The sequence below is a fragment of the Fonsecaea monophora genome, assembly GCF_001642475.1.
Source record: "Fonsecaea monophora strain CBS 269.37 chromosome Unknown Scaff72, whole genome shotgun sequence".
NCBI classification, from domain to species: domain Eukaryota; kingdom Fungi; phylum Ascomycota; class Eurotiomycetes; order Chaetothyriales; family Herpotrichiellaceae; genus Fonsecaea; species Fonsecaea monophora.
The window spans coordinates 63,033-78,660 of record NW_019174003.1 but is presented as its reverse complement, the minus strand read 5'-3'; the positions used below and the strand labels follow the sequence as shown (position 1 = coordinate 78,660).

Here is a 15,628-nt window from a genome sequence, read left to right as displayed (position 1 = left end):
GGAATTGTTTGGTGGGTTCGGATGATGAATCGCGACGATGCGCGAGACAGCAACCAACGGCGAGCAAGCGCGCAGTGACTTCGGTGGCTATTCGGCACCCGTGATGTTGGTGACTGGGTGACTTGCCGGGCACAATAATAGGCGGAACGAGTGCTCGGAATTGGGGGGGTGAGGGGGGAGGTGATGATAGTTGGGAGCCTCGAGCGGTTCCTCCGCGGGATCAAACGGGTGACGGACGGCAGTTGAATTTCTCCTGGACGAAGCACAGGTTGAAGAACGACGGTGCCCTTCCTTTTATTTCTATCCTCTACTCTTGTACAGGTAGTAAGTGCATTCAATATTCGCCGCCGCTCACTACATAATGCTTGTAGCATTCCCGTGATGGCTGACTGCGGTGCCCCATCTGCATCTGATTGTGATGGCAACGAGTATGTAGATCCTGCACTGAGTACCGAGTACTTACTGCACATAGGAATGAATGAAACTACCTAGTATCCAAGAACCCTCCACTGATGCTCGTAACCGAACACGGCAAAAACAACATATTTACCTCGTACTTGTAGATACCAACTTCGAAGACTGGTGCGGGATACGAAGTACGATTATGTGTGGGTTCATGTGGTGGCAACAAAACTGACCTTCTCATCCCCACATCCCTCCCGCACACCACTGACATTGATTGACACGACTATTATCTATGTGTACGAGTAAGCCTCCCAACACAGTCAGCACAAACTGAGAAGATGCCTTCAACGCGTCCTCTAACTTCTCACTTTCGCACCCTTGAGGCTGATCGCTGATCAAACCCTGTAGCCGCCGCCGCTGCCGTGGCAAAGGATCGCCCCCTCGTATATCGACTTCACATCTTACAAGCCTATCGCAATCCCGCCCGGACTACTCCGTGTCGTACCTACGACACTCTGAGAGCCGGCCCCAAAAATAACTTCGAAACATGGGCAAGAAATTACGACTTCTGTACCCCGTACATAAGACGCGGTTGCCTCCGAAGTGTCAATGTTTCGTGCTGGACGAAGAGAAGGAGATGAGGACACCACAGTTGGCGCCGGTGCAAGTCAGCCAGGCACATCAGGACCGTGATAATGGGATCGTCAGGATCCCATGCCCGCTTGCAGTCCGCATCCAAATGCATCACGCTCTCCCTTTAGTCGGTTCTGTTTCCATGGCGCGAGATACCTATTGGTGTGCCTGGCTCGTAGGCCGAATCAATCGTCAAAAGTCGTGAGGCGGACCTCCTATGATTCGACCATTTGTGCCATGTGACAGCGAATCGCACGTTGTAGCACTTGAATCCGGCCAATTTGTTGACAGCGACAGTTCACAAACCGTCCTACGCCCACGCTAGACAAACATAATAGAATGGGCGCTCTCCTTTATACAAGTATTTCCCTTTCTTTTGATCCCGTTGACCTGTTCCAGGTTGGAGGGGCCTTGTAAGTGTGTTGTGATTGGTGGGTATCCGTCGTTGTACCTCCTCCTTCGCAGCGGGCAATTAAAATTCCAACTTCAACCACAACTCATCGCGGATTTCCTCTTCCCTCTTCGTCTAAGCACCGCATCCCCGGTCTCCCAACCTTTGCGCTTCTAGGTCCAGAAGCGCAATGACGAAGCCTCTGCCCTCTTTTCAACGCCGGCCAACAGGGGCGCAAAATGTTGCATAACCGTAAGTCCATTCGGAATTCTTCCGCTGCCATTCCAACACCCAACCCTGATTCTCCCTCTCCACACATCGACAAGATTTGGCTAGGGATCGATGCTCTGCATCAAGATGAGTCTGGCCATGAGCGCATGACCCCATTCTGACCGTGTCCAATGCTACCAGATGCTCAATCCGCTGCCAACGAGCCCTCTCTCTTTCCACTCGACGGCCCTGGTCCGGAACAGGTTTCCCAACCCTTGCCTAATGGCCATCCGCAACTCGCTCCCCCAATTCATTCGAGAGATGCATCTGTGACGAGAGGCAGGCCTCAGCAGACCTCGACTCAAGCATACCCCTCCAGTGTCGCGGCTTCATCGCGTTCAGGCTCGGTGCAACCCCAATCACATGGGGCAGAGTCCTCTGTGAGCTCAAGAGGTGGATCCGCAATTGATACGGCCTTGCAAAGGCGAACGTCGAACAGTTATGGCCATCATCGCCAGACGTCTGTTATACATGGCCTACAGCACTCGAGAAGCCCCAGCTTCAACTCTCCTTCGTCCACGAGCCCTCTGACCCCGGACTCTTTGCTGAGCGCCCCCAGCTATGGGAGATATCCGAATGCGAATCGACGTGGTCAGTACTCTAATGCAGAGAATACCTCCGCGTATACCAGCCCAGCATCTCCATTTCCAGGCCACACACAAGGGCACTCCATTGATTCCTTGATCGATGGCGGCCCATCGGCGCACGAGTCTGCTTCCTCCCAGCACAGGAGGCGTAAGGAGCAGTCTCGAACAAGACGTGGCCATCAGGGTCACGCATATCACTCATCGAGTATCCACCAGCAGCCGGAACCGCGTACTCCGGGTGAATACGCTCTCTACCACCTTTTCCATGCCTTTGTGCTGCGGGCCGACCAGAGGATCAATCACTGTCTTACTCTGCTAGACAATGTTGTTGCACCAGTGGAGCAAGCCTGTGGCCCGGGCGTTGATGTCGGGTTTGACCAATTGATAGCTTCGCTAGGGCACATCTCTCGTCAAAATCCTAAGCCTTTGGTGGATTCTTTGATGCTCTGGCGAAAGGGGAAGGGGGACGCCGCAGCCAATTTGAAGAAGCAAGTCTACCAGCAGAGACTGCAAATGGGACTTACCAATTCGTCAGTGCCTCCTTCACTGCCCAGACGTCACACAGAACCACTCCAGGCTCCAGGAGAGAATGGACTCCCCCAGGTGGGCACCGAACAGACCTCTTCAACAGAAGATGCTCTCACGCAGGAGTATATGCTGGCAGATCGCCGCGCTACAATATCAGTATACATCCTCTGCCGAGTCCTGATTGCAATTTTTGAACAAAGTAGTCTGGCTGCAATAACCCAAGATCTGGCCAACAAGCTCGAGGACATCTTGTTCACCCAGATCAGGGAGGTTGAGCCCCCACAGATCTTGACATCGACCATTCGACTTGCCAATTGGAAGATCTATGGTGAAGTCCTAGGCCAAATGAGTCGCCTTGACTTTGTCAACGTCACTTTCCGGTTCACCCAGCAACTAGAACAGTGGCAAGTGGATTTTTCGAAGAGCCCGGGAACTGCTACGGCCAGAGATATCGAATCTCGTCTTGAACTGCTCCTACTTGGTATGCGCCATCTCCACATTTCTGTTACGAGAGAATCAGCCTTCGGTGTTGCCGAATTTCTAAGAACACTTGCGGCCCTGTTCTCCGACGCGCATGGACCTCGCGTAAAGCAAGCATATTGCCAGCTCTTCGAACGCATGCTGACAGCAGTGGCGAGTAACCCCGAGTGTTTTCAGGCGGTACCGAAATGGAAAGATTTTGTAGAGACTGTCAACTCGCGCTTAGGAAATATGTTGGCCAAGGTTCGTCATTGGAATACGGGTTTTCCGGTGTCGATTCTGCTCTTGTGCGTTTCGCCTATCGATGTGTTCTCCGCGCAGTGGCTGCCAATGATTTCGACTCTGGCCCCCAAACTCAAGGACAGGTCAACAAGAGCTCTTGCTTTGCAGGCAATCTGTCAGCTGGTCTGGACGTACATCACACGCGTTGCAGACACCACCCCAGTCAAATTGCGTCGATTGGAAGACATCATCAAAATCACAATTCCACAAGGAAGAAAGACACACGTTGTCTCTGAGCCGTCCACCGCCGCTCCATTGGTCCAGTTCATCAGAATCATTGGCTTTGCGGCTCAGGACCTTTGCTTTCGCTCAATCATCTTTCCCCTCCTCCATTATGACATGTTCCAAACCAGTCGAAGTCTCAAGATTGAGAACATGGAGCCAGAACGCATGGTTATTGGAATACGAGCATTTCTTGCTGTCATGGCTGATTTGGAAAAAAATAGCGCGAGCGGGCCGCCGTTCCCTGCGTTCACCGTTTCATCGCAGAACATCGATGGCCTACCATCCTCGCCTGGGAGCAGGAGGACTAGTCTCGGCCTTGATACGCCACTTCGACCGCGCTTTGAAGATGAGAGTCCCTCCTCAATCCCAGTCAATACGGCAGTCCTGGACGAAAGTGCTAGACAGTACTATTTGCAGTTTTGCCAAATTTTGGGCAAGATCACAATCCTCTGCGACAATACTTTTGGCGGACAAGCTACTCTGAATGAGAAGCTGTCATCAAACGTGACTCCAAAGACCCCTCTTGCCGATGCATTCACTTTAACTCGCGGCCAGGATGGGACTGTCACTGATCAGCGCCAGCTGTACTATGAGCTGCTCCACGTGGCCATCCAAGCTCTTCCTCGTTGCTTCACCGATCACATTCCCCTGAGCCCATTGATCAACCTTCTGTGCACAGGCTCTGCTCATGTACAAGCCAATATAGCCGCCTCTGCCACACAATCTCTGAAAGCAATTGCAAAGCAGGGCCACGCTCAAGCTGTAGCAATTGCCTTTCCACGTTTCATCTTCCACTATGACTCCCAATACTCAACGATGTCAGACGAGGGCCGTCTGGGACCGGCGCATATCGAGGCGACATTGACACTATATCTCGAATTGTTACAAATATGGACAGAGCAGCTCAAGCAGAAGGCAGTGGCAAGCTCTTCAGAAACGAGAGATCGCTCGATCACAGGCTCTCAGCGAGCTCTGCAGATGGAACTGACAAATGTCATCCCGCATGTGGATGAAATCGAAGCCTATGGCCTGTTCTTCCTCTGCTCGCAGTCTCGCCGCGTGAGAGCATTTGCTGTCAAGGTCCTTCGACTTGTTCTTCAGTTTGATTCGGTCCTCGGCCAAGATGTGCCATCTAGGATCATCAAACTTCTTGAAGGCCAGTCATCAGTAATTCTGGACTTGCACGAGGATGCGCTTAATGTTGCAGAACGCAGCCGCTTACAAAAGGATAAGCGCACTGGTCCTGGCCAAAGCACACTGATTGAGATCTGCAGCTCTGAAGTGTCCTATGATTCGACCCTTTGGTTCAAGGCTTTTCCGAATTTGATCCGCGTTGTATTTGATGCATGCCCCAATGCCATTGCCTTATGCCGCGGAACAGTCACGGACAGATTGATGATGATGCAGAATGACGTTGAGGCGTTTTCAGAGACGACTGGTGCAAATGCGGCAATGTATGAGTACCGTCTGCAGGGACGAAGCTCGGCAACATCTGCAGAGGTGCTCTTTGAGCAGTGGAAGTTGTACCTGATCATGGCCTGCGTCACTCTAAGTTCTCCAGGGGGCCAATCTCGAAGCCAGCTTGCCGATGCTGCTGCCCATTCAAGGAAGACCTCCAAAGGCACTGCAACAGCACAAGACAAGATGAGTTCTGCCAGAGCGTTGTTCTCTGCCATCATTCCAATGCTTGGTGCAGCGCCCGACGCCATACGTGATGCAGTGGTCTCTGCTCTCGGTTCCATCAATCGCAAACTTTGCCGGACACTTCTCGAATCGCTTCAGTACGCGGTGATCAAGTGCAATGATGAGGCAAAGGCCAGAATCAACCATCAGAGGACTCCAAGCAGCCCACAGCGATCTCAGCAGACCGAACGGTTACGAACGGAAGTTACGCATGTATACAAGCTCACAGCGGCCTTCTTGCGTTTCGAAGATATCTATGAAGACGACTGGATTCTGCATAACCTCGTTAATTACACGAGGGATCTGCGTATCTTTCTGAGCGACAATGACGTACAGAATGATTGGCGATTCCAAAGACTAAGATACCATTTCTGTGGGTTAGTCGAGGAGGTCTTCGAAGGGGTCAACAGATCGAAAACGCCGTCTCGCTGGATGCCTTTCGAATCGCGGAAGTCTGCATTTGCCTTGATGGAAGACTGGTGCGGCTACTCCGCGGAGCGGAATTTGATGGATCCCAATCACGGCCATGCCCGCGACTTGCATGATCGGATGAACGCGAGTGCTGCACTTGAGAAAGAGAAGAACAATCTGCGAGTAGCAGCCCTGAGCGCAATGGCGACATTGTGCGCTGGGCCGATCAGCATCAAAACTGACAGCAACGCGATCCTGTCATTCAACCTTCAACGCATGCTGTCATGGATCGATACCATTTTCGCTACAAGCAATCACAAGATGCACACTATTGGGCGACGAGCGCTTAAGCTCCTCCTGATGCACAATCCCGAGCATCTCGTCCTTGCCGAACATGCTATCGAGCAATGCTACCGGACGGAATCCTCGATGGCGCTGGAGAGCTATTTTACTGTGGTTTGCGAGGTTCTCATTGAACAGCCAGACTATCCCCTCGCGTTTTGGAAAATTCTCAGCATCATTGTGTTCACCTTGGGCAACGAAAATCGTGAAATCAGAATGCAGGCGGCGCATCTGATCCGCACTCTAGATGAACGCCAACATAAGAGCACCAATCTTCAAGAGTTTGACATCAGCATTTCCGACAAGACGCGTGCTGTGTACAAATTGGCCCAATTTGAATACTCAAAGCGACTTGCAAAGGCCAACTCAGACATCGCGTTTATGATCTTCTCCGAGTTTTCACTCCATTATAAATCTGCACGTAACGATCATCAGCGCAACATGGTCGTCGCCATCTTACCCTGGTTGCAGACTCTCGAGCTCCAGGTCGACCCGGGGACTGGGTCTCCAACTGCCGCCTCGTATATGCTTCTGGCAAACATGTTCGAAATCACGATTTGCTCAAGCAGCGCAATGCACAACGAGGTCCAAGCCTTGTGGCAAGCCCTGTCAACAGGACCTCATGCGGGAAATGTGCAACTGATTCTTGACTTCATTATTTACCTGTCGCTCGATCGGCGCGATCAGAACTTTGTCGAATACGCAAAGCAAATCGTTGTATATCTTTCTTCCACTCCTGCCGGTTCACGAGTACTGGAATTTTTCATGTTACAACTCGCGCCAAAGAACATGGTTAATGACAGAAAGCATGCTGATGTAGTAATGCCTGATACAAGGAATCTTCCCTACGTGGCTGATTTGACTTCCCTTTTGCCTATGGGCAACAAACAGGTAGGACAGGCCAGATCTTTGAACGGATTGCATTCTGACGAGTCAATAGGTTGGTCTTTCCTTGGGACAAGTCTCCCTGATTTTCTTAGTCGACCTCATGGTTACACCGGTGACCCTGGCCAAAGATGAGGCGATCAAGCTCATTCATACTGTCCTCATCCTTTGGGACCACTACACAACGTCAGTTCAGGAACAGGCTAGAGAGATGCTGGTCCACCTCGTCCACGAATTGGTAACCACAAAGATCGACTCGCAGATCCTCTCCTCTGTCAAGTCAGACATTGAAAGCCTTGTTGCTGCAATTCGAAGCAACAGTCCTCGGATAAGCTGGACTTACGAGAGCAACACGAGGAAGGACGAAGACGATGGCGCTAGCCGGGTACCGCAGGCAATGGGGGTTCTCACCTCGGAAATTGTCAACATTTTCAATCTCGCGTTTGACAATTTCAGCGACAGCTGGGCTAAAGAAGCGCTGCACTGGGCCTCTATCTGTCCTGTCCGGCATTTGGCATGTCGGTCGTTCCAAGTATTTCGTTGCATTTCTGTCAGCCTGGATGCTAGGATGCTCGCGGATATGCTTGCACGACTTTCCAACACGATTGCCGATGAGCACACGGACTACCAGACCTTTTCGATGGAGATCTTGACGACACTCAAAGTCATCATTGGAGCACTGGAACCTAAAAATCTCCTGAGATATCCGCAGCTCTTCTGGACGACATGCGCCTGCCTCAATACCATTCATGAAAGGGAGTTCTACGAGACGTTGGGAATGCTCGAGAAATTCCTCGACAAATTGGACTTGTCCGCTCCGGACGTTACGGAGGCTATGATGAAGGGGCTCCCCGGAAAATGGGATGGCGGCTTTGAGGGGCTGCAGCCACTACTTTACAAGGGGCTGAAGTCGGCCGACAGCTTGGACAAGACGCTTTTCCTTCTCCACAAACTCGCAGACCTGCCGGATTGCCCACTAGTTGGGAACGACAATCGCCTCCTCTATTGTGTCCTGGCAAACCTACCCCGCTGGCTTCGAAGCTTTGAGCTCGACGAGATCGAACCTATGACGATAGCTTCAGCCCAGAAACTTACAAAGGTGGCGAGCGCAGCTGGCCATGATCTTCTTTCGGCCACTCTTCAGCGTTTCGCCAATAACGAAATAACATCGAGTCAAGAGATGCTCACCACCACCATTCAAGCCATGAGGGCCGCGTACTTTCCAGCATGCGACGCCCCAAGTTTGATCTTCATGATCGGACTATTGACCAACAAGACACCGTGGTTTCGAGTCAAATTGATGGACATTCTATGCGAGTTAATCCCGATTGTGAACATGAAGAGCCATGCCATCACAACACATGGACCCGATCTCATTTCCCCCCTGCTGCGGTTATTGCAGACGGAGCACTGCACACAAGCTCTGGAAGTGATGGACTATATCATGGAGGTAGCAGCTACGCCCATGGAAAAGCATCACATGCGGATGAGCATGGCTTCCGGCTCAGCAAAGGCTATCAGAAAAGAGTATGAGCGGACACAAAGCCTGTACGGGATTCCCCACTCATCCGGCTGGTCTATCCCGACACCTGCCATCTATTCAAGCATGACGAGGCACAATGTCCATGCTGTTTTCTATACATGCGGCGACTCGGACTTATTGAATACTCAAGAAACCACCACTCCTGATGTTGAGTTTCAAGGTGATGATGGCTACACGGATTCATACTTTCCCCCCCAGAGTCGTGCAGAAACTATCCGGTCACTGGAAGTGGCGGCAGACGCCAATGTCAGTGATTTGGTCAACACACTTGACAGCCTCGATGATTTCTTCGACGATCTGGATGGCGACGACGTCTTAACTCCCACCGGCACCAGTCAGCTTGGCGTGTCCGCCATTGCGCTTCCCACTCTTACCGAACACAGCACAGCACTGTATGACGAGCAGACTGCCCCGATTCTTCGTCAGAGTCTAGCGCGGACGTCATCGACAACGACGGTACAGGATGGGTTTACCGAAGCCGGACCACTACCTGGCATCATTCATCGAACTCAGCCTAGTCTATCGTCTCCAAGTTCTACCGCAGCCACACAATCATCCTTCTCTTCGATCGACGAGTTGGGAGGCCCGGGACCGTCATTGCCCAATTCTACCAAGAAGCCAATGCTCCAGAGCGCGCTGAGTCCTGTCAATCATACTCGACCTGGACTTCATGCCAGATCAATTACCTCTCCAGCGAACCAATTTCCGGCATCGCAACCAACTTCATATGGAATGACTCCCATGTCTGAAGGCGGATCATTCAGGTCTCAGGATGATTATGCTGATCAGTACGATGAGGTCGTTATGTCGGACGGAGAGAGCAGTCCATTTCCCTCGCTAAGCATGACTATATCCAACCAGACCAAATCTTTGTCGGGCCCAGGGCCCTCCGAATATCAGACAATGCCAACATCTGCAAACGAGACTGGAGGAGCGTTCAGCCTGCAGGGAATGCGAAGAGGCATGCGGCGTCTTACAGGCGGCAAGAGTGAAAGCCAAAAGGAGAAGGACAAGATCAAAGATCTGGCACGCTTACGCGGGCAATCCGGAGGACAGGGACAAGCGACGGCAGCGTTGCAGAGTCCCAGGGTTCCAAGAGTGCCAGCGGAGTATCTCAATGCATCCAATACGAGCGGAGTCAGCCCGACTGCGAGCCCGGGATTTTAAAGGCATATGGAAGTGAGATTTCTGTTTCGAATTTCCGTTTCTTTCAGTACGACAACGATACCCATAATAGAGCATCATGGAGCATGAAGGACATATCATGGGCGTTTCTTGAGCATTTCCAGCGGCTACCATGTGTCTGTGTACCATATACAAAAAGGTATTCTCGAATGCGAAGACAAAAAAGCCGGATGTGTATACTAGGTTTAGCAATTGCAGGCGCTCAAGGACAGACATTTCACACAAAAAAAGGCTTTGGAACTCGTTCCAAGCTTCTATTTCCTTCCAAATCGACTCTTTGCTGGTTCCCCCTTTCTTAGTAGGAAATTTGCAGGCCAATCTGGATGAACGAGACAGAGACATCTGAACGGCGCACTGGCCATCGCACACATTCCTACTCCTACATTCCAGGCAAGGGACCCAAATAACAGAGCTAGTCGAAGCGCGACCGAAGTCGGGTAGATGTTTCTATACGGGAAATAGAGGTGAGTGAAGCAGGACAAGAGGTGGAAACGACAAGATGCGGCTTACAAAGTGTGTCGTCAAGTTGGACAATGTTCTGCTGGTCTTACAGGGTATTCTAGCATTGTCTGCTGCTCAATCAGGTCGGTGCTGTGGTCATGATCTCGAGATCCTCCAATACTAACTGCGCTACAGTTTCGACCCTGCCCGATGGTTGTTACCTTACCTCGTCCATCGTCTATGGGAACACGACCACATCAAGCACTCTCACTACCAGTGGGGGCCTGTCAACCATATCCACGAGTTCAGGAGCTTCAATATCAGGCTCTAGCAGTGTTGCCTCGTCATTTTCCTCTTCGAGTACGTCTTTCAATCCCTCTAGTACAACGAGTCCCACGGTGCCAACCACAACAATCCCGTCTCCGACCTCAAACCCATTCGTGATCACTGTCAGTGGTATCGGCAATAAACTGAGAACTCGTGCCCTGGACTATGTGACGTTCAACGGTGGCAATGCTTATCTCTCTCCTGACGAAGACGTTGCTACTATTTTTGTTCTCACTGTGACTGGCCACTTGAAAACCGGGAATGGCGATGTCGGCACCACCGGAAATACAGGCACATTGTCTCTCGTCCAGTTTTTCGACTCGACTCAGCCGAGTGACTATAGATGGTCTTTCAACGGGACAAGATTGATGTTTGGGGATACGACATTCTCGGCGACTCCTAATGGACGGCTGTATGTGGTTTTCCCTGGGAGTCAGCCGCTTGAGGGAGCTATACCAATTACCATGGCGGCCGACTTCGTTGATGTTTCGACATCGAGCTCAAGTCTGGCCAGTTGGACAAGCACAAGCACTACAAGCATAACCGAGCAACAAACGAGCGAGACTACGCAACAGACTGCCGGAAGCACCTTTACGACCAATATAGTCAGCTCGTCGCTCACCAGCACGGAGTCAAACCCGTCCTCTGGCACCACTACTACGACGACGACGACGACGACGACGACGACGACGGAAACACCTGCAAGTTCGTCACAATCTCCACAATTGACATCCACCAGCATGAGTACCTCCTCGTCATCGCCAACGCAATCAGTCTCTGCGACTCTAACAACTCAGTCTTCAGCACAACCTACAAGCTCGCCACTGTCCTCATCCTCTCATGTATCGTCTCTCTCAGCCACGACAAGTAGTGAAGCAGCTTCTACTGCCTTGACTTCGTCGCCTTCAAACCACGCAACAAATACTCCAAGCAGCCTGGCGACAGCCTCAGCCTCATCGAGCACAACGAGCGTAACTGTTGAGGGAGGGGCGTCAATGTCCAGCTCAATGTCAAGGCTTTCATCCTTAGCGACGACAATCTTATCGAGCGCCACGCCAGCGGACTCAAGCAGTGCATCTACAAGTCTCTCTCCAAGTTCATCGTCTAGTACAACGAAGTCAACAACCACGGTAGCTAGTCAGTCCACATCCGTAACGAACACTTCGTCGAAGCCGGACACTATCAGCTCAACTACAATCTCCACGTCTTCTTCCATCATCACCATTACAGGCAGGACCAGCACCACTGGCTCACATACGAACTCACGAACCAGCACCAGGAGCGTGTCAACGGTGAGCTCGTCTTCCAGTCCCATAGCCACTCCGTATCCCGCCAAACGAGGACTTACTTACCGCAATGTCACCACGCTTCAATTCTACCTTCCCCCATCACCCTACATTTCGTGGTCGTACAACTACTACTCGCTGCCCAACGCCAGCGACGACGTCGGTATTTACCCTTCGTCCCAATACCGCTTCATCCCTCTCTTGTACAACGACGCCGACTCTCTCACGTCCATCTGGGTCGCCAACGTCAACTTTTCCATTGCCAACTACGGCACCGACGCCATCTTCGGGTTCAACGAGCCCGACGCCAACTTCAACGGCCAGTCGGCCAACATGCCCGTGGCGCAGTCCATTCAGGGTTACCACGACTTCATGCAACCGTTCGCGGGGAGGGTCAAGATCGGCGCCCCCGCCGTGACCAACGCCGGCGGCGGGCTCACGTACCTGGCGCAGTTCCTGGGCAACGCGACGCAGCAGAACCTGACGATCGACTTCCTCAACATCCACTGGTACGCGTCGCCCTACAACATCGACTACTTTGAGAGCTACCTCGCCCAAGCCTACAACTTGTCCGTCAGTTACTCCCCCGCCGGTGCTGCCGCCCCGCTCCCCATCTGGGTCACCGAGTTCGGCATGGACCAGGACTTTTACGACCAGCCCACCACGGCGCAGTTCCTCAAGAACGCCACGCGCTTCATGGACGCCCAGACCTGGGTCGAACGGTATGCCTGGTTCGGCAATTTTCCAGGCGGCTACACCACCTTCGGCACCCCGACGACGAACATGCTCCTCAACGTCGACGGGAGCGCCCGCAGTGTCTTGGGCGATGTGTGGTATTCGTACAATGGGACCAATTAGCCTTTTTTCAATCCGTGGTGTCGTTTCTTTTTTACATGTGTTAGGGGAGATGACGGTGGGGAGTTTGGGGGAAGGAAAGCGTCAGGGGTGAGAGGAGAAAAAGAGAGACAGAGAGAGAATGAAAGAACAAAATTGATTCTATTCTATATTTCTAGCACCGCTCAAAAACGCGATACAGGCCCTTGAGGTTCGCCACCTCGACGACGCCCTTGAGCATCCCTTGTGTCGCCACGATCCTTGACCGAAAGGCTGGAAAGAGGACGTGCTCGAGCGCGTGTTCAAGCTCTGTCCTTCTCTTCTCTGTGGCTTCATCGGAGTTGTCTCCGTCGTTATCGTTGTCGTTATTATCATCGTCTCGCGCTGGCGGATTGTGAGGAGCTTCTGGCTCGCTTCCCACGTCCTGCATCACGTCCTCCCCGCGCTTCTCCTTGTCCTTGCCATTTGCCGTGTGCTGCTGATTCGGTTTCGGTGCTGGCAGCATCTCGGGCACGTAGAAACTGGCCAACTCCCGCAAAAATGTACGGAAACAGCCTTCCTCTTCGGTCCAGTTCACGAAAGGGCCTAACCTCAGTAAGAACGTGGGCAATTTGGCCATGCACGGCGTATACCCTTTCACCAACAGTGGGATCGTCTGCAAATGGCCGTCCTCGGAAATCTCAAGGGAGAAATACTCCGCTAGCATGGCTCGGCTTTTCATGAGCTGTTCGTACACCTTGTCCACGACTTGGTCTTTGTCCAGACCTGCGCAGGTCGGGTCGATCGAGATCTGATGTTCGGCCGCGATATCTAGAAGCTCCTTCAGGCTAGGCGCAGGCTCCAACTGGATGAGCCCAAAATTGCCAAAGTCAGTCAGACCGACTTGATAGAAGAACTCGTTACATGTCATCCCGTAGTCAACAAGGTACAACTTGACGCCCGACTGGATGGCTGCTAGTCTTCTGTTGCTATCCACAACACCGACGTAGGTAAGAGAGGCGAATACTTCGGTCAATGCGTTGTGCATTGCATCACGGACTTCGGCTCGGAGATCCTTCACGGATGTGAGCCGTATTTGGACTTGTTCTCGATCGATTGTTGCGTACCGTATGCCCGCAGTTGTCACAGTCTCGTCTTGAGATGTTGAAGTTTGCAAGGCGGGCGGAAGCATCGAAGTGATTTTTCGCATTTTCGAGTCAGTCCGTACTAAATTGTTTTCATAGGGCTTTTTAGCGGTTGAGGTCCTTCTTGAATTGGTGTCGTCCGTAGCAGGAGTTTGGTCCCCGGTCGTGAACCTCGGATTCATTGGCGTCATGGGTGTGACCCCAGGAAGGAGTGTCTGAGTCTTGAAAGTCCTGCTAGTATCGACCTTTGCCAGACTTTCCCGGATGTTTGCACAAACCAAGTCAATGATTTCGTCTTCGTTCAAGAAGTGGACTTCTCGCTTCGTGGGGTGTACATTGACATCAACTCGGGCAGGATCGATGTCCAGGCTGAGGTAGACAAAGGGATGTCCACCTTTAGGAAGAAATAGCTGGTATGTTTGCTCGATAGCTTTCTTGACAGCTGATGACTCGACCGACCGGTTGTTGATGAAGAGGAGTAACGTCGTTCGTTTCGAATGGTAGTTCGCATTGGTCGCATAGCCAGATGCTCTGAAGCCCCATCGTGAATCATCGGTGCCGAACTCCATGATCTCCTTTGCAATACTTCCTCCATATGCTTGCCTGAGTCTGTCAATTTTGGTGGCGGCAGCGGCTACTGAGAAGCCAATACTAGTCTCACCGTGCTTTTTGACGGAAAACGCAACACCTTCGCGGTGCACGGCGTATCGGGTAATGATATCAAGCACCTTTGCATATTCTTCCGACGGCGATCTAAAGGCCCGACGACGGTTGGGGATATTGTAGAAAAGGTCTTCGACAGTGATCTGTGTTCCAGGCCGACCAGCACAGGGTTTCGGGTCTGAAGATTGACCAGGTTTCGGCGCGGAAAGTTTTCCATCTTGATAATGTGCCTGCCACGCACAGCTAGAGTTCGCAGTCCTTGTAGTTACTCTGAGGTGAGCAATATGGCTGATACTGGCAAGGGCTTCTCCGCGAAAACCGTACGTGCCAATGGACATGAGATCCTCGAAGTTCTTCAACTTGGAGGTGGTAAACCTTTCGCAAAGAATGGGCAAGTCATCTTTCTGTTGGATATCAGCTTCCGAAACCTTGTCCAGTTTCAGGACCGCACCTCGATTCCATGGCCATTGTCGGTAATCTGCAACAGCTTGAGGCCGCCATCTTTGACCAGAACCTCGATAGAAGTGGATCCAGCATCGATGGAGTTTTCGAGTAACTCCTTGAGAGCATTCACGGGGGCGACGATAATCTCGCCTGCGGCAATTTTGTTGACGACATCTTGATCAAGAGGCTTTTAGAGCACAAGTCAGCATGATTGCGTACTCCCAACCCCGGAGCCCATCCAACATGCCTTGATACGAGGCGGAGCCTCAGGAGGCAAGCCTGCCTCTTCCGCCGTGCGCTTGACACCTCGCGGGGGGACTGCGTCGACATCCATAGCCTCGGCCATCGTGTGTAGTACTCAGATGCGGCAGAGTCTGTTATGTTTTGTTGACAAGTCCATCGTCAGCTGAGAAGTGGTGACTTCAAGATGGCATAGTGCTTGCCTAGAGAGATGGACTTGGACTTGTAAATACAGGCGAGCCGCATAATGTGGGGGAAACGCGACGTCACATGCCCTGGACTGACCATAGAGCCTGATCTTTAGCGAGGCTTCCCTCCTCCACCGCACCCAAAAGTGCAGCTAATCCACAGCCCTCGACCTTTTTTTCTGGTTTGTTGTCGAAGGAAATCCTGCGAGCTCCCATCTGTGTTCTCCCTGC

At 52.0% G+C, this 15,628-nt stretch overlaps 3 protein-coding genes across 3 annotated transcripts; 2 read left to right on the top strand and 1 right to left on the bottom strand.

The window, feature by feature from the left end:
* Nucleotides 1-1,830: 1,830 nt before the first annotated feature.
* AYO21_08377 (hypothetical protein) lies at nt 1,831-9,832 on the top strand (the record flags this gene model as incomplete). Its single annotated transcript, XM_022658322.1, has 2 exons — nt 1,831-7,128; nt 7,178-9,832. The coding sequence occupies 2 exons, from the start codon at nt 1,831-1,833 to the stop codon at nt 9,830-9,832; spliced, it is 7,953 nt and encodes a 2,650-aa protein (XP_022509363.1).
* Nucleotides 9,833-10,349: 517 nt separating this feature from the next.
* Nucleotides 10,350-12,762, top strand: AYO21_08376 (hypothetical protein; the record flags this gene model as incomplete). Its single annotated transcript, XM_022658321.1, has 5 exons — nt 10,350-10,434; nt 10,487-11,030; nt 11,225-11,485; nt 11,606-11,720; nt 11,791-12,762. 5 exons carry the CDS (start codon nt 10,350-10,352, stop codon nt 12,760-12,762), a joined length of 1,977 nt encoding a protein of 658 aa, XP_022509362.1.
* Nucleotides 12,763-12,913: 151 nt separating this feature from the next.
* AYO21_08375 (hypothetical protein) lies at nt 12,914-15,315 on the bottom strand (the record flags this gene model as incomplete). Its single annotated transcript, XM_022658320.1, has 3 exons — nt 12,914-14,929; nt 14,977-15,119; nt 15,189-15,315. 3 exons carry the CDS (start codon nt 15,313-15,315, stop codon nt 12,914-12,916), a joined length of 2,286 nt encoding a protein of 761 aa, XP_022509361.1.
* Between the last annotated feature and the right edge of the window lie 313 nt (nt 15,316-15,628).